Source organism: Mesoplodon densirostris, chromosome 5 (assembly GCF_025265405.1).
Source record: "Mesoplodon densirostris isolate mMesDen1 chromosome 5, mMesDen1 primary haplotype, whole genome shotgun sequence".
Classification (NCBI taxonomy): domain Eukaryota; kingdom Metazoa; phylum Chordata; class Mammalia; order Artiodactyla; family Ziphiidae; genus Mesoplodon; species Mesoplodon densirostris.
Window position 1 is genome coordinate 81297551 of NC_082665.1, and position 18445 is coordinate 81315995.

Below are 18445 nucleotides of genomic sequence, written 5' to 3' on the forward strand. Positions count from 1 at the left end.
AGGGGGCCCAGGTTCAATCCCTGGTCAGGGAATTAGATCCTGCATGCCACAATGAAGATCCCGTGTACTGCAACTAAGACCCAGTGCAGCCAAATAAATAAGTAAGTATTTTAAAAAATAAAATAAAAGCTAGCCCTAGTCCCACCAGGGTCCCTAAGTTAAAAAAAATAAAATAAAAGACACATATCTAGGCCCTCCTAATTAACCTTTATGTCAAATGGAGGAACCAATGTGTTCACCATGTAGGTTTAGTCTTAGATATGATAGCAAACAGTCCCAACTTTTCTCCTAAACTCTAGCCTTCTTATCTGTCTACTAACCATCTCCTCTTTTTTTTTTTTTGCTGCGTTGGGTCTTAGTTGTGGCACATGGGATCTTTGCTGAGGCCTACTGGATCTTTCATTGTGGCATACAGGCTTCTCTCTAGTTGTGGTGTGCAGGTTTTCTCTTTCTAGTTGTGGTGCACAGGCTCCAGGGCGTGTGTCCCTGTAGTTGTGGTGCACGGGCTCTCTCGTTGAGGCATGTGAGCTCAGTAGTTGTGGCGCATGGGCTTAGTTGCCCCGTGGCCTGTGGGATCTTAGTTCCCCGACCAGGGATCAAACCCATGTCCCCTGCCTTGGAAGGCAGATTCTTTACCACTGGACCACCGGGGAAGCCCCTAACCATCTCCTCTTAATGTGTCCAAAACTACACTCTTGTTTCCCTTTGCTCCCAACAGCCTGCCTTCCGCAATCTTCACCATCTCAATAAATGACAATTCCATTCTCCTAATTGCTAAGCTGAAAACTGAGGGATCATCCCTGGTTCTTCAGTTTCCCTCATAAACTATGTCCAATTCAACAGCAAATCCTCTCAGTTCTACCCTTATCATGCTTCCAGAATCTAATCACATCTCTGCCACTGCCACGGTTAGTACACTGGTCCAAGCTACCATAATCTCTTGCCTACAATGATCTTCCTGCTTTTACTATTGCCATCCTACAAGGCTCCTCTACACTCAGTAGCCAGAGTAATCCTTTTAAAATGTAAATTAGAGGGCTTCCCTGGTGGCGCAGTGGTTGAGAGTCCGCCTGCCGATGCAGGGGACACGGGTTCGTGCCCCGGTCCCGGAGGATCCCACATGCCGCGGAGCGGCTGGGCCCGCGAGCCATGGCCGCGGAGCCTGTGTGTCCGGAGCCTGTGCTCCGCAGCGGGAGAGGCCACAGCAGTGAGAGGCCCGCGTACAGCAAAAAAAATAAAAATAAAAAAATAAAATGTAAATTAGATAGATTTCTATCTCAAGGTGGAGTACAAAGTCCTTACCATGGGCCTAAAAGATATGAGATCTGGTCTCTGGCCACCGCTTTGACCTCTTCAGCAGAACTTCCTTTCATTGATTCCACTCCAATCAAACTGGCCTCTCTGATTTTTTTTCTAATATGCCAAGCTTGCCTCTACCTCAGATGCTATTCCGTCTACCCGGAATGCTCTTCCCCTGATATCCTCATGGCTAGCTCCTTTATCTTCCTCAGACTTCTGCTTAAATGTTTCCCTTTAGGAAATGCCTTTCCTGAACAGCACATCATTTTTAAAAAGCACCATCTTACCCAGAGTGACTATACATCTCGATTTATCCAGGACAGTCCTGGTTTTATTTGCATCATCTTAACATAATTGTGAATAATTACTCTCAATGTGTCCTTGTGTGATATATTATGTGGTTGTCCACCCTTACCATGTCTTATTTTTACAGCTTTCATCACTACCTGATATCACCTGTCTGTCTCCTCCCATTAGAATATTTGATAAGAGTTGACCATTTGTTCTATTCTCTAGTATCCCTAGCACTTAGAAATGTCTAGAACATAAATACTCAGTAAATGTGTTGAATGAATGAATGAGTGAATAGGACATTAAGTATCTGATAATGTCAAGTGCTCTCCTGGGAACCAGAGAGGAAAAGATAAATAAGACAGTCTATATTCAATGCACCGGCCCCACCTGAGAGATTCTGGTTTGACTGGTCTTGTGTAGAGACTGGAAACAGATGTATACATATAGGGTGTGTGTGTGTGTACACATGTATATAGTCAGTGGCTCAAGTGATTCTCACAGACAGGCCAAGTTGCAAACCTATGGTCTAGGAGCTATATGCCTGTAGAGGAGTCAGAGGTGAAAGGCAGGTACACTTCAGAGCCATCTCTTTTCAGTGAATGGCTAGGATGTCCAATCTGCCAAAATCACCATATTGAGTTTGGACATTAGCATTAAAATTTATGCTCTGTACATGATCTTGCCCAGTGTGGCTGGCCAGGGCTACTGATGAATTAAATTCCTAAATTCTGTTTTTGTCACTGGAAAAAGTGTGTACTGTAGAGATAGAGTACTGGTTTTACAGAGCCTGAACAGCAAGACTGGGAACTATTTATGGTCCAGAATGTCTTAAGACAATATAAAAAGTAGGGACAGGGAAGTTGTCCATGGAGAACAGATTCTGGGACTTGATGAAGATGAGCACTTGGACACAATTTATTTGCTGCAGGGAATAGCTTTGTAATCAAACCTGTGCATAACCCTAATTATATCCTTAGGATAAATTTACACAGTAGAAATGCTGTTAACTCAGATGATCTCTGCATACAATTTTCAAGATCATCTTTAATTACTTGGGAATTAACTTTTTTAAAAAGGAACCTTTTTTCTTATTAAATTTAGGAGTACTTCAAGTAGAAACAATTGAGTTGCTTAACATTCTAAGGAATAATAATTCTAGATACTTCAAGAAATCTTGGTAATTCTCTCCTCTGACAGTTTATAGTTAGGCTTAATTCTTCCTCACTATATATTCTTAGCACTTTGCAGGTGTAACTCTATTATAGCACTTACCACACTATAGTGTATTTATTTGTTTTCCTCTTTGGCCATACCCTCTACATCTCCTTTCCCTCCCAGCACTACCTACCCCTGCTCCAAGTCCACCTCCCTAACCCGAGTGTTTTAAACTCTGAACTCTTAAAGCAGCAGTGCCTAGAACATCTTCAAAGTGCAGAATCCTCTGCCCTCTGAGATTTTGATTCAGGAGGTCTAGGGTGGGGCTGGGGAATCTGCAGCCGACTTTCCCAGGTGATCTGGGTGGTCAGTTCACAAACAACTGACAGAAAGTAGGAATTATCTTAGTCATCATTGCATAACTAGTACCTGGTACATACACACCCAATAAATGAATAAACTGAATGAATGGCCTGGAAAAAAATGTGGGACTTCTCTGAAGGAATCACTTCATATAGACCAAAACCAGTTACATCAGAAAGCACTTTGATTATGTGCTGTGTGAATTACTCAACAGGTCCAAAATGAAGGGGATTAAAGAGCACACGTGGCTGTCATGGATCCTGTGAAGATAAGAACAGTCCAGCAGATGATTAGGCAGTTTACAAATACAAATCTTGGCTAAACAGAATAGCTGGTGATCTGGCATAAGCATTTTAGAATTCATCCTATTCATATTTTATCTGTATTATTTTCCAGTAAGCCTTCACTTTTCCTAGACATACGTACCTTGTTGCCTCATCAGAGGTGGAGAAAAGAAGTGAGTTTCAAGAAAAAGATTATAAATGAATAATATTTTTAAAACTCGGAAATGGTCTGCAAAGCGAATATGCTATCACTCTATGAAAATATGCATCGAAAGTTTACATTTATCAAGGCATGTTCATGTCAAGCTCTAAACCAACCTACCTCTGAGCTTTGAATTAATTCACCCTTCATTCATGCTGATGAAATTTTCTACTTTTAGTTGCTGTGACATATTCTCTAGTAGCTTTTTCCAATCTTCTCCCACCAACACCATATTTAAGACCCACTTGAGGTAAATACATTTCAGCCAAAATCTTTTCTTACGCTAGGATCCAAGGGTGCAGAACTGCCTCTCCGGAAACTAGGAAATCTTCCTTCAGATACCTTCCAGGAGTTGGCCCATTAGTAACAACATCAAGACAGAATTTTCAATAATAGGCTTTATGTTTTAAAACATCAGTAATTCAGTTGCATAATAACAATTTGGCTTTTCTTTCACTTTGAATATAGTACATACATGCTCTTTGAGTTAGAAAATAAGTTGTCCTTATGTACATAGAAAAAATTATAGCTTGGACTTAGCACTCACATATAAGGAATTGTCAATCTGCCATTTATGCAAATTGGCTGTGTTCTCAGACAGCATTGCTAAGAGCCAAGGCCTCTGATTTCAAATCTCAGGTCTTTCATTACGCTCTCTGAGTCATGCTAGTCAGTTTCCTTCTTGGTGTGGTAACCAGAAATGATTATCTTTCCACCAGAAGGTTGTTGGGGAATTAAGTATTACTGATAATTGTGAAAACAGAAAGGAAGAAAGAGCTATTAATACTTTGTAGCATGTATTCTGTTAATAAAAATGAAAACAGGAGGTCTTTGGTCACTTGAAATTTCAAGGGGTCTCAGCTTTTACGTGAGTAAGTCGTTCATTGGAAGTGCTGTACTGAACTGATCAGTCACACTAAAGCAAATCCAGCAGACAAGGATAACAGAAATTATCAATAAAAGGAGTACATAGAAAGGTAATTAGAATATTTCAATCCTATAAGCATATTTAAAAGCAATTAAATGGCTTAGGGCCACATACAGAAAGTGTGCTCATGCATATGCTGTACATGTCGAATGTTATGTTTTGTCTTTTGTAGTTCTGAAGAGCGTTCAAATAGGAGCCACTTCTTCATGTACAGGTACTTGTAATATTTAATCCAGTGACTTGAATGTAGTAGATACTCAGTGAATAAATGATTTATTTTAAAAGTGAATTAAGTTCAGTGACAAGAAACGAGTTAGGTAAAACTTATTATAGTTACTTGGAATGTTAAACAGCTATTTGTTTAAAAGCTGTTTGTTTCCATGTGTTAACATGGAAAATTGCTTATAATATAGTGTTAGGTAAAATAGGAATACACTGTAATGTTATTGTGAAAAACATGTGAATAAAATAAGACAGCATAACTATAGGAAAATGTTAAAATGGGACTTGAGAAGTTTCAACTATGGGTAGTCTTATGTCTCCTATCTACTTTCTATTTTTTCTTTAGTAAACATGTATTTCTTAATCATATAATTTGGCATATCTGGAATTGGCAGCAAATGCTATAGGAGTTGATGTATTGCTTTGTGATAGCTCTTATATTTCTGACATACTAGGTCATGCTGCTGCTGTCTAATTGGTAGAGCTTGCAAGCAGGAAGACTAGTTAGAAGATAACTTATGACAGTTTATGTATTAGCCAAGAATATGTTTAGCTACACATAACAGAAAACAGTTTAACCAAATTGGGGTTTATTTTTCAGACTTACTAAGTCCAGGGGTAGCCACTCCAGGGCTGCTGCAGCAGCTTTAAGATGTCCTGAATGACCCAGGCTCCTCCTATCACTCTGCTCCAGGATCCTTAGCTTATAGACTCCATCTTCGTATTTTCCACATCATGTTCACCTTCATTTTTGTCATGAGGTTCCATCTCCATCTTCATGTTAGTATTCTAGGAGGAAGAAAAAAAAGGAAGAAATGAATTGGGGTATCTCTACATTAGGAAAAAAATTCTTTTTTAGACATCTTCACTGTGTGTCTAGAACTATATCCCATGGCCACCCAAAAGCATATGGGATCTAGGGAAAAGCATTTGCGGCTAGGCACATTGCTAGCCCTTCTCCTCAAAAAAAAAAAAAAAAAAAAAAAAAAAAAGTGTCAGGATCTTTCTAATAAGAAAGAGGTAACAAGCAATGTCTTTCCCTTCTTCTCATATAAGGAATACTCATCCCCTCCCTTAAAGAAAGAAAAAATCCCAAAGTCTCTGCAATGAGCTTAGAGTCCAAGATTCAGGAGTCCCAATGATGTGGAGTACTCCCCAGTAAGAGTGTTGATCCTCGTGCACCGGCACCAATTAAAAAAAGTTATCTACCTCAATACTCCTATTCAGTAATGATGGATATACAGGGTACATGATGTTGGTAAAACTCCTATTCAGAAAGGCGAAGATGGAAACACCCAGTGGTCACTGGCCCATAGAACATCTCAAATCCTATTGGAAAGAGCAAAGATTCCATGCCCTTGCTTAATCAGTCAATTCCTGGTTCTGTTCTTTAGGAGGATCTTACTACTCCATTATATTCCAGGGATCACATCTGAGGCAGACAATGTGGAAGATACATTTTCTGGAGCAGTAAAATTTTAGCAGTCTGAGAAGTCTAGATCCAAGAGTGGTGAGTCCAGAATCTGGTGCCATTTTTCCATTTGGGCCAATTGATACTCTGAAAGCAGTAATGCAGAGGTTGAGAACTAGCTAGAGTTCTCTGTTGCCTCAAGGGGAGTAACTGGGGAGCGGAGGGTGAAAAATAAGTTGGATTCCAAAGAGCTACATCCTGGGAGTAACTTTTAATTATTAATCCTTGATCGGGGATTAAGGTGATCTGCTCTTAGTCTAAGCATCTCCCAGTACTCATGGCCTCAAGCAGTTCCCTCCCACATAGACTCTGAGCCAGGTAGTGTGACTTGCTTTGGCCAATAACACATTATTAAGCATGATGTAAGCAAAGGCTTGCATATTGAGGCTTGTCTTCTTGGAATGCTCCCTCTTGGAACCCCGAGAGGGGTCCATGCTGTGAGGAAGCCCAAGTTAGCCACATGAAGAAGCCTTGTAGAGAAAAACCAGGGAATTCAGCCAAGGGCCAGAACAGAGGCCCAAGACATATGGCCCTAGTTGAGCCAGGCCTCAGCCATCTGAGACACCCCAACTGAGACTCCAGATATCATGGAGCAGAGATGAGCCATCTGCACTATGCCCTGACTGAATTCCTGAGCCAGAGAATCCAGAATCATAAGCAAACAAGAGATGTTGTTTTAAGTCATAAGTTTTGGGGTCATTTGTTCACAGCAATAAATAACTGAAACACTGCTAAAAGAATAAAGAGTGTATAACAAATAACCTAATTGTTGAGAGAGAATAGAATTTAAAATACTTCAAAAGAAGGCATGAAAGGAAAGAAAACACAGAACAGATGAAACAAATAGAAAGCAAACAGTAAAATGGTAGATTTAAACTCAGATACTTCCTTCTAGGAAATTCCATATGTGAGTAGGCACACATCAAGATTTTGTCTCAATACAATTTGTAAAGCCTGGAAATTCTTGACTTTTACTTAGTAGTCTCTGAATTCTGTCCATATCATTCTCACCTTAGTTTAAATGGCATCAAGGCACCTGCCCTGATGCCATTTGTAATAAACCTGCTGGGGGAGGATACTACCTTTAATCTATTCTTTGCTGATGTGTCACTCAGTTTGGTTTAGAACAGTTTAAGAAAGGCTTGGAACCCTAATATTTATTACTACCACCTCTTATTTTTTACAGGCTTCCATGTTTGGTAAGGTAATAGCTGACTTTTTCAACCCAGAAAGCCTCCAAGTTACAGAATTAAGCCACTTTAGATTTCAGGCCACATGAAGAGAGTATCTCTTTGCGAGCTGTGTTCCTTTTTCTGCTAGCTGTTGGGGATACAGTCGTGATTAATTTTCTTTGATTTTTGACCAGGGCCTCTCCCCCCGCCCGACACACACACATATATGGCGATTATATGAATTTAACGTAGTGTTTCTTCCTCCACCGCTGAAAAACTATTCAACAGACTCACCATCCAGGGCATTTTACAATCCAGAAAATATGGCAAATTCACAGGCGGTGCATATTTTAGAGGTGAGTACATGGTGCTCCGAAAGCTCCATGAGGACAGGCAAGGTGTCTTGGCTGATCAGGGCTGTAGTCTAAGCCTCCAGTTCACCCGGCATGCAATAGGCACTCGACAAATTTGTTGAATGAATAAACAAGTCACTACCGTGTGTGTGGCCTTTAAAACACATATACGTGCTTCTACCGTCAAAACCCAAAGCTAGGTTTCCCTTCTGCAATGCTGAGAATGTTTCCCGTGAAACAGGAATGCCTGCAACCAGGTCGGGCAAGCGCAGGCCATGGTGCGCCGCAGGGCCTGCCTGTGCGGAACGGGGCGGGCGACCCCGTCTGGCCGCAACGGCCATAGCAGCTGATCGCCTCCTCTCGGGGTCGGTGGCGTCAGGGGTAGGAGGCCTCTAGTGAGGAGGCAAATAAACAAAGCCAGCCGCACAGAAACGGGTTGTTCCGTTTCACATCCTCCCTCTCCTCCCTCGGGTGCCTGAGTTTCCTCCGAACAAAGTGACCCTGCATCTGTCTGCAGGTAGGTGGAGCCCGCCGCACGGCGCGAACCTCCCCTCCTCACAGCCACGCGATCCCAGAGGCTTGCTTTGCGGACGTAGACCCTCCGGGACCCAGCTGGCGGCGAAAGGACACGCCCCCTCCAGGGAGCACGGGGCCGCTGCACGCACACCTCGAGCGCGCCTCTCCGCGAGTAAGCGCGCATGCGCACGCGGGGCGGGCCGCCTACCCGTCACCCACTGAGCTCCCGGTCCCCTCACCCCACCCCAGCCCCCCTGCCTCTCAAGCTCCGCCTCCGCGACGGGCTGCCGAGAGGAGGCGACCGGAAGCCACTTTAAAGCAGAGCTCGAGGTGACAGGCGAGGGAGCCGGGTCGGGAGTGCAGTCGCGGCTTTCTGCGCTCCCGGCGGCGGAATGGCCCGAGCGCCGCTCGCCGCGTCTCCGGCCTGCGACCCCTAGACGCCCGAGCCCGTCCCCCACGCCCACCCCCCCAAACCCCCTCCCCCCCGGCGTGAACAGTGTAAGCCGGCAGCACCGCGACTCGGCTCCTGTGGTCCGTTTTCTCAGGCTGCCCGTTCAGGTAAAGGGCTCCGGGTGGGCTCTGAGGGGCCGAAGAGGGACCCTCGCTGGGAAGGCGGGCGCGGAAGGGGTCGCCGGCCTCGCTGCCGGCTTTCACGGATCTGGGGTGAGGGATGTTTAGACTGTGCCTTTTTGTACTGAATTCACTGGGATCCCGTCAATATCAGGACGGCATTGGTTTACACTTCTTAGTCACTTCGGGCCTCTGGCAGGTGTATAAATTGGAGTAATTCGCTGAGGGGTTTAGTCTGGGGTCGCCGGCGTCTCCCCATTCCCACTGGGTCGGGGAGACTCGGGGGTGCGTCTGTGTGGTTGCCCCCGCTGGGCAGACCCTGCGCGCTCTGGGGCGCAGATCGAGGGGGAGGGCACGGCCGCTGAGAGGAGTCTTCTGGCGGACCCGTGTTCCGGCTGCAGCCCAGAAGTTTGAAAGCTGTTTTCAGTTTAACTTTGAAGTCGTCGCCTTCCTCACCGCCGGCCCGAGAAGCGCCCGCCGCGTTTCCCCAGCTCTTCTCGGGTCGAGCCTCCGAGCCTCGCAGGACGATCTTCGCGGTAAGGTCGGTCGAGGAGAGAAAGAAATTAACTGTGGAAGGCGCCGTGAGTGGCTTCTGGAAGGGAGGGCAGCCAGGGCGGGAGTCTCTCGTTGGGTGGGAGGAGGCTGGCCCGGGGGTGTGAGGGCAGGCGGGGGCAGGATGCTCGGGAACACACGGGATGGGCCGCGCTGCGCGGAGTTGGTGCGGCCCGGGGGCGCCGAGCTGAGCAAACTACCGCGGCCGGCAGGAGGCGTCGCTCGGACCCGAGCGTTGCGCTACGCCCGGCCGGAGTGCTGAGTTTGGAGCGGGCAGTTTCCCCGGATGGTGCGAGGGGTCGGGAGTGCCCGAGAACCGGGGGCATCACGAGGTGAAGGGTGGAGCGGTAGGTCGCCTACAGCGGGGACTGGAGGAAGGTGTCCTTGCAATCTTTATTTTTCTGTTATGCAAACTAATTGAGGAACTAGGTTCTAGTGACTTCCCCACTCCAGCCACTCCTCCAGTTCTCTGCCCCTTTCTCGGTTTTATTTCTGAGGTTGACAAAGGGCAGAAATAGGAAAAGTTGTGGCGTGTGTGTATGCACCCGTATAAATTTCGTCTGTTTTGCCTTGATTGGGTGTGATAGGAGTGGTGTGTGTATGTGTGCGTGGGGGAAGGCACAGGCCGGTTTGGTGTGGTGAAGAGGGAATACCACAATCTGTGCCAATTGTGCCTTGAGGCAAGAGCACCAAATGATGAATAATAACGCCTGGTTTGGCTGCTTTCCAGTTGATTTATGTCTTATGTCAAGTCCCTCCTTCTTCATGAAGCTTTCCTTAACAATGCCAGCTCACATTGAACTCTCCTTTTTCTACCTTTTCTTTTGTACTTACTGTGTGCATTAAAACCTTGTTATATACTGTGTTTTTAACTTTTTTGAGTTTGATTATTGTGCACTTTTTACACATGTACATTTATGAATCCTTCCAATTAGTTCTTTAATATTCATTTTTCTGGGTACTCAATTTTATCATTTTGTTGCTATTGTTGACCCATAAAGCCTCACAGAACTAGGCATTTAATAGGTGCTTTTTCTTCAGTAATTCAGCAAAAAAATATTGTGGAGCACCCACTATGTGCATTGTGCCAGGCACTGTACTGGGTACCTGGGATGCATACTTGATGAAGTCATGAGCCCTTGCATCAAAGATTTCTTTCAGTCTGTTGGACAAGGGAGAAGATTAATTGCTCATCACCACCCCTTTACCACCTGGCACAATACTCAGTAAATATTTTCAGAATTAGTTAATGAATGCTAGATTGTGGAGGAGACACCATTCATCATTTTGCAAAGTTTTCTTTGCTTTTTACTTTAAGTTCCAGTTTCTTTCAAGGGGTCTGATTCTTTGAAGAAAGGACTTTTTTAGTCACTGAGTATAGTTCATTAAGGATCTGAAATTTGGTGGGGTTTTTTTTCTTGTGTTATTTTTCTATGCCTTCATTTGTCTTTTTGAAAAAATGCATATATGTAAGTTTTCTGAAGAGAAGGAGGCCCCTTTCTGTATTAGGAAGTTGTGTTTGGTTTCTAAAACAGTGTGCAGTGGTTGTTGCTGATGTCGCTTATGTTACTAACAAGCCCTGATATTCTTCCTCCAGTAGTGGTAATGTTTGGGGATTGCAAAAGTAGACCCTTAACATCCTTGGGGAATATATCGGAACTTTCTGAATCTAGAAATGCTTCAGTAGGCTTTCTCCCATATAATATTTCGATTGAGAGCCCCTGTTTCCTGAGTATATCCTCACACCCCAAATTCACTCACAGTTAACTTTGCAGTTTTTCCTGTGTTTGACAAACTTTTTTTTTTAACAAAGAAATAGTTTTTGTCACCTCATGAGATAGGCAATACATAAACAACTGTGAAGAGAACCACAAAGCAGTAGAGATGTGGTTTCCCCACTGTCATTAGATGCACTTACTTCTACCCCTCACCCTCCACCCCATCCTAGACTTACTGTAAAAATTCATACCCCAGCAGAATTACAAATCGTATATTAAATCCACAAATAAATGTCAGGAGCCTATTGGAAGATACTGTCTCTCTTTCACCTTTACCTGTTGTGGGCTTTTGAATAACCTTGGCTGCTTTGGAGCCTTGATTTCTCAGTAAAATTTAAAACTGACCTGTAAAGGTAAAATACAGTATAAGCGGAATGATTTCAGGGACTTAGAGACTAGAACAAAACACATTGATGAATGAATAGGGTTTGGTTGTTGTCAGCTTGTAAATGATATTCTTTCCTTTCCTGGTAGGATTTTTTAGACTGAGGAGCAATTGGAGCTAATCCACATCATGGAAATGGAAACCACCGAACCTGAGCCAGACTGTGTAGTGCAGCCTCCCTCTCCTCCTGATGACTTTTCATGCCAAATGAGACTCTCTGAGAAGATCACTCCATTGAAGACTTGTTTTAAGAAAAAGGATCAGAAGAGATTGGGAGCCGGAACCCTGAGGTCTTTGAGACCAATATTAAATACTTTGTTAGAATCTGGCTCACTTGATGGGGTTTTTAGATCTAGGAATCAGAGTGCAGAAGAGAGCAGCTTACATGAACCTATGGTGAAAAAACCTTTGGAAATCAATCCATCGTGTCCACCAGCAGAAGACAATATGTCTGTCCTGATTCCTGATGGAACAAATGTTGGGGGCCAGATACCAGAAGCCCATCCTACCACTGATGATCCTGAACAAGTGGCTCCAATCCAGGATCATAGCTTTCCACCAGAAACCATCAGTGGGACAGTGGCAGAATCTACAGCAGGGCACTTCCAGGCTGACCTTTTGCACCCAGTTTCAAGTGATGTTCCTGCTAGTCCTGACTGCATAGACAAAGTCATGGATTACGTTCCAGGGGTTTTCCAAGACAACAGTTTTACAATCCAGTACATTTTGGATACCAGTGATAAGTTGAGTACCGAGCTGTTTCAGGACAAAAGTGAAGAGGCCTCCCTTGACCTTGTGTTTGAGCTGGTGAACCAGCTACAGTACCACACTCACCAAGAGAACGGAATTGAAATTTGCATGGACTTTTTGCAAGGCACTTGTATTTATGGCAGGGATTGTTTGAAGCACCACACGGTCTTGCCGTATCATTGGCAGATCAAGAGGACAACTACTCAGAAGTGGCAGAGTGTATCCAATGATTCCCAGGAGCACTTGGAAAGATTTTACTGTAACCCAGAGAATGATAGAATGAGAATGAAGTATGGGTATGTATTTATAACTACTTTAAAGCTATCGATAAATCCTATAGAGAAGGTAAAGAGGCTTTAGTAGGGTGGTTTCTTTCAGTAGTAACCTAACAGGTTTTATTTTTTTTTTCTACTGTTATTCTTTTGGCTGTATGCTATCCTGATTTTTCATGGCAGTTGAATGCAGGCTATTTATCTAACCAGACAATGAAGGTTTTATGATTTGAACAATTCAGATGTCACTCTGTGCAATATGTGTGTGACTGAGAAGTTGCATATACTTTGAGTGTTGTGAATCAAATACTATTTTAATCATATAGGAGAGCTTGCTTTTGAAAGAAAATCCATGGAGAATCTTATAAATTACGAATGCCTAATTTATCTAATTTTAAAGTTTTGTATATTGAGTAGTTCCTATTTTTTAAAGGAAAATAGTATTATTTGGAGATTTTTGTGGCCCTCTTTACATTTTGAATGGTCCAAACAATTTTTCTGTGAATGATTCCGAAGTACCTCCCAAACTTCTGAATCATGCCCAAACATGTTAAATCTCTTTTTTAGTTTCCTTAAAACTTTTTACCATTAATTTTATTATTCTGTTTATCTTACAGATAAAATAAATTGTTCCACAGCTCGGTATTTTTTTAAACCTGAAAGAGTCTTATAACATTGAGTGAAGGGAAAATTTATGTTAATGGACATATTTGTTTGTCATTTACATTAAAAAAAGTTATTCTTATGTTTTTGTAGGCAAGACATGTATATAAATAATTTGGTTCTTTTATGGATGTCCAAGCATTATTCACTGATAGGGAACTGAAATTTCCACATCTCAGTTCTTCTTTAATGAACTTGAAAGTGGAGAAAATAATACTTGCCACATGTAAAGTTGCTAGTGCAAAAATGGCTGTATAATAAGCATTGATCTTTATATTCTTAAGTTGTTTCTCCTGTAGTATAAAGGGACTTAAAATAATAGGCTGACTATCCTAACCCAGAAGTTCGGGAGAAAAACTTTGTGGAGAGTCATCTTTGTTCACAGATAAGTCAGGTTACACTACCCAAGTGTCTGGAGAGTTAGAAGGCAAATGGTGGCAGTGAACCATTTTCATGTTGTCTAATTCTATTAGTTTTGACGTTAACCTTCCGTGTTCTAACAGTGCCAGCGTGTTGTTGGCATTACAGTAACCTGGTCTTTGTTTGACTTCTCTTGCTCCCATTTAGTATTAGCTAGGTGGTTTTCTTTGAATATTTCAGTTGTATAGTACACAGATCTATGTGTCTTTTTAGCAACTTAATTACCATGAGACTGGAATATTGCGTCTTGTGTTTCAAAAGTGACATATGGAACAAGATGAGAAACAATATAAAGCCCAAGTTTAAAGGCATTATTATGTAGAAGACCTCTTCGGATAAAAGTAAAGCTTATATCAAAAATGTAGTTTTCCTGATCATAAATGCATTCTCTTGATAATGTAAATGCACTCAAGATTCTGTCTTGCTTGGGTAGCAAAATTCTCAGATCCTGTAACAAGGCTAAGTACTTCTGACTTATTTTTTTTAGCCGGCATTGGAAGAGAGAAAAATGTTTTCCATTTTGTCTTAAAAATCTTTTTAATAAGGTATTGTCCAAAATCTCTGTTGCCCATGAGCTAGCAATTCTGATTGGTATGTCAAGGGTAATTAATTTTATATACTCTCAAAGCCACTCTAATCCTTCCATCTCCAGATTGCAAAACTGTGCAGAACAGTGGCCTCCCACTTCACTCTTATAAAGCAAATTTCCAGTCTGCTAAGCACTTCAGCATCTTGGTACATTAAGTTTCTATCTGTTTGAATTGCTCAGGAAGAAACAAGCAGGATTATTGTCCAGCACATTACGTTCTGGTACCTTGAGCAAGGCAAGACAGGTATTTTGATTCCCAGAAAATCCAGGAACTCTTAGGATAGCAGCATACCGAGTATTTTATCCTTTGGTAAAATTTCTTTGCTGAAGAATAGACACAGATAAAAGCCCATACGCATTCTTTGTTGGATCAGTTATAAAGTAGTTGCAGTGAGTGCTTGATTTCCAGATCAGTTTTAAGGAAGTAAATTAATGTTTATTTGACACTTGAGAGGAGAAGTATGAGTGAATTATTATAAGTGGTCCTGCCCTGATAAAAATGGCAAAAAGTATTAACAGTTAAGTTAATTACTAGTAAAGTGAAGTTCTCTGTGGACTACAGTAAGAAATGTTATAAGATTGTAGATAGCTAAGTGTCAAAAATTAGGCTTTTGGGAAGTTGACCTGTACTTATTGCAACCTGGTTTTCCTTGTATTCCAAAGCGATGTTGTGTTTCCTGGCAACAAGATGCAGATAACGGCATGTTGAGCCTTGCTGAGAGATTCACAAACAAGCTGGAGCAGCCCAGGTTCACATGGTTACCACATTATTTGGCTAAAGCTATTAATCTCTGTGGTCAGGCCTGTAAAGCTGGTCTATCTGTGCAGATTGCACATAACCAGGAAGTGTGTGTTCAGCTGTGTATATGCCCAAGTCAAACCAGTCTTTAGATTCAGGAATAATGAATGGCAGTTGTTTATCCTACTTGTTTTCAGCAGTTTATATATGACTTGGTAAATCATTATTATATACTATACCCATAATAGTTCATTGTGTGGAACTTGGGGAAAGTTCATAGTTCTTAGTCTCTGGCAGAGACAAAAGTTCATAGTTTCAAACTGTGTAGATAAAATTCTTTGGTTTTTGCAAATGGATTTAACATCTAACTTAATCCAAATTAGATGTGCAAGTGTTCATTTTATTCTCGAGAGTGAATGGAAGGAAAGTTGAGCTAGATAAGTTCACAGGTGCCTTCCAACTCTTTAGTCAAGATGCTTGGATACTAAAAACACGTGTAAAAACGGGATTTTAATAAAAGTGCCTGCTTGGTTCATTATAATGAAATTATTTTAATTACTCTTTTCCAATTTTGCCTTCACCCCAAATTATACCATTCCACTTCGCTTTCTCATTCCTTTTGTACATCTGCAAAATCAACTGGAAAGTAGTTGTATGTATGAACTCCCCATATTTAGATGCTAAGGGTTTTGCACACAGGATGGGCTTTGGAGAATTTCCAAATTCCAGATAAGCAGTTAAGAAAACAACATCGAATGTTGTGTTTTCCATTAAGAAAACATAGTCTCTGACAGTTTAGGCACTCATCCTTAGTAGAAAATGATATTAAATGGCAGGACTAAGCAGTTTTAAAAGGGTCTCGGTAGCTGTGCGGAATACTGTTGTGGATAATTGAAATTGTGGAGGATGTGCAATTCTCCCTTTAGCAACTGCGATCACCATTGGTTTTCACATTACATTCATTTTAAAGTGTGCCAGAATAGTCTTCTAGTTATTATCGCCCATAAGGAAGAGGCACTGTGCTGACCTTATTTTGTAGGTAATTTCACCTACAGTGAAAATATGACCAGTGATTATTTCTAATTCTGAATTTCCTGCAAAGGGGGGAGGATGAAGAAGAAAGTTGCAAACGCTGACTCCATGGTTAATTTTTCTCAGAAGACAGTGTTCTTTTCTCCTCATTAGAATTAAAGCTTATTGATAAAAAAGGGGTTTAAATTTTATAGCTTAAGCCTAGAGTGTTGTCATAGCCTTAGCTAAGTAGTTTTCAGTGATTTTGATTGCTGGTGGCTCTTAGAAGTTTCTGTTTTTTAAAAAACTGTCCAAGGGACAATACCATTAGAAGACTTCACAGGAACTCTGTGAAAGAAGACAAGGAGACTTGCATATTAGTGATAATAAAGAGCATATGCTGTTCTTTTCTATATGACTAGCAGAGTGGATTATCTAAAGTAGAGCAAGCTCCTGACTGAACTCTACTGGAATAGTTAAATTAGCCAAGTTAACTCTGGCCTGCACAGCTGTGATGATGTATGAACTAACTCATTATGTGTTATTGATAATACTGGAGAGAGGAGAACAGCTGAAACTTACTATGCCTTGTGACTTTCTGGTATTTCTTGAATATACACAGCTGGATGAGTTTGAATTTATTTAAAAAATTCCTGCCTAAGAGAAAGCAAGAGCTCCATAAGCAGGAACTGTGTTTGAAGTGACTTTCAAAATATGTGCCTTGTGCTTTAGGAGAGAGCAATCCAGTGAATTATTTTCTGTACCTCTTTATGATGCTATTTACATATGAAATAAAACTAATTGGCTTCTGTCTATACTAATCCAGGGAAGTTAATGGGTCTGTGTAGAGCTGTCATGGGAATCAATAGCAATCATTCATTTATTCCCTTTCTAAGCAGATTAGACTTTTTGAAGCAGCTGTCACCTGGCTTCAGGTTGGGGTCAGTCTGTTCCTGATATATTCATGGTAATGAAAATGAAGCTTGCAAAGATGTGTAACTTTTAAATCAGACAGTTGGAGGAAATAACGTACAAGGTTATCTCACAGTTCCTAAAAATAATTGCGTGGTACATTCATTATACATTTTCTCGTTGAGTTGACTCTAAAGCTTTTACTTTTTATTGTAAGTAAACAGAAAAAAATAATAACTCCATTCAGCGTTTAAAACTTCATTCTGCATATGTGAACATGCAAAAATGCAACTTTCGAATGATTACTGTGTTCCTGTAAAAACTACTTCCATTGTTACACTAGAATTTCTAGATTCTAGATTTGCATTCTACTGTAAAACAAAGGTAAATTCATAAATTCCATCTGGGCGCATCTTTGATCTTAGTGATCCTTAGTTTCATATTGGGTTTGGGGGGCTATTTCTAAAGAGTGTAAAGCAGTATGTAGCCCTTACAAACCTTGACTACTTATGGAATTCTACTAAAATCCAGCCATTTGAGATGGTGACTGTTTTCCTATGGCCTCTTATATCTCATCCCCTGATTTGAGACCACCAGATTCTGCATCCTTTGTCTGATGGTAATAATTTTGATCACATTTAAAATAGGACCTGAGATCCTCTTAACCTAGGTCATCAACCTTTGATAATTACCAGTATCCTGTTTGTGAGTTGTAGCTGCCTTTTTGTGGAAGGAAAGCTCAAGTACTTTTGAGTTACAAGATGATTCTTGATTATTCTGGAACAACTTTCTGTAAGGCTGGTTCAAATTGGACACTGGTAAGTTTTGCAAGAAACTCCCTTTGTAAAAGCAGTATAGTTTCTCTTTTAAGTAAGTCTGAGAGTCTTAAGCTAAAAGGAAGTGAATATGAATGATATTTGTATCTGTGGAAGATACCAGAGTGCTGAGAATTGAGCCATTTTGTGTTTCATTCTGGGCTTGAAATTGTTAGGTAATAGCTTAAGCCCTTGAGGTGAACTGTACTTTGCAACACCATAAACAGAAACTGTACAAAAGAATAAAATATTTCTAATTAAAGTTCATTTCTAGGAGCAAACAAGTCACGTTTTTAAATATGAGGGAACTCCCTTAACAAAACCAAATATTATTTTTGTATTTATGGCAGTGCTTTCTAGGGACCAGGGATCATACTGCACAGACTCGCCTCTATTTAAAATTCCTGTAAGTGTTAAACATAATCCAGCCCAGTCCCCAACACATTAACTGAAAGCCTCAAATTTCTAATGTAGATGAATTCCTTGTTAATAGGGGGATTTTAAGTTACAAGGGATAGGTTCTGAAATAAATTTTGAAATCTTTGAAAATAAAGGATTTTACGTAAAAATAAATTCCACTTATTTAGCTTGGTAGTTTGATATATATTTGATTTGTGCAAAAGATGTATTGCAGTCTTGTTCTAAATTAAATATGACTAATTCTGTGATCAGGTACTCAAATTTTAGAAGTTGCTTATATTAATAAACTTCTGATTATGAAAATTCCAAT

General features: G+C 41.2%; 1 protein-coding gene across 2 annotated transcripts in view; it reads left to right on the forward strand.

The window, feature by feature from the left end:
* The first annotated feature begins 8566 nt into the window (after positions 1–8566).
* TIPARP (TCDD inducible poly(ADP-ribose) polymerase) overlaps positions 8567–18445 on the forward strand; it is a 28603-nt gene continuing 18724 nt past the window's right edge. Inside the window, exons 1-2 of one of the 2 annotated variants that reach the window (XM_060099063.1) lie at positions 8567–8817; positions 11634–12590. In XM_060099063.1, coding sequence (XP_059955046.1) covers positions 11674–12590 — 917 coding nt within the window. In that variant the 5' untranslated portion in view covers positions 8567–8817; positions 11634–11673. Of the gene's footprint in view, positions 8818–8843; positions 9366–11633; positions 12591–18445 lie in introns of those variants that run through there. The other variant, XM_060099064.1, reaches the window with a different exon arrangement.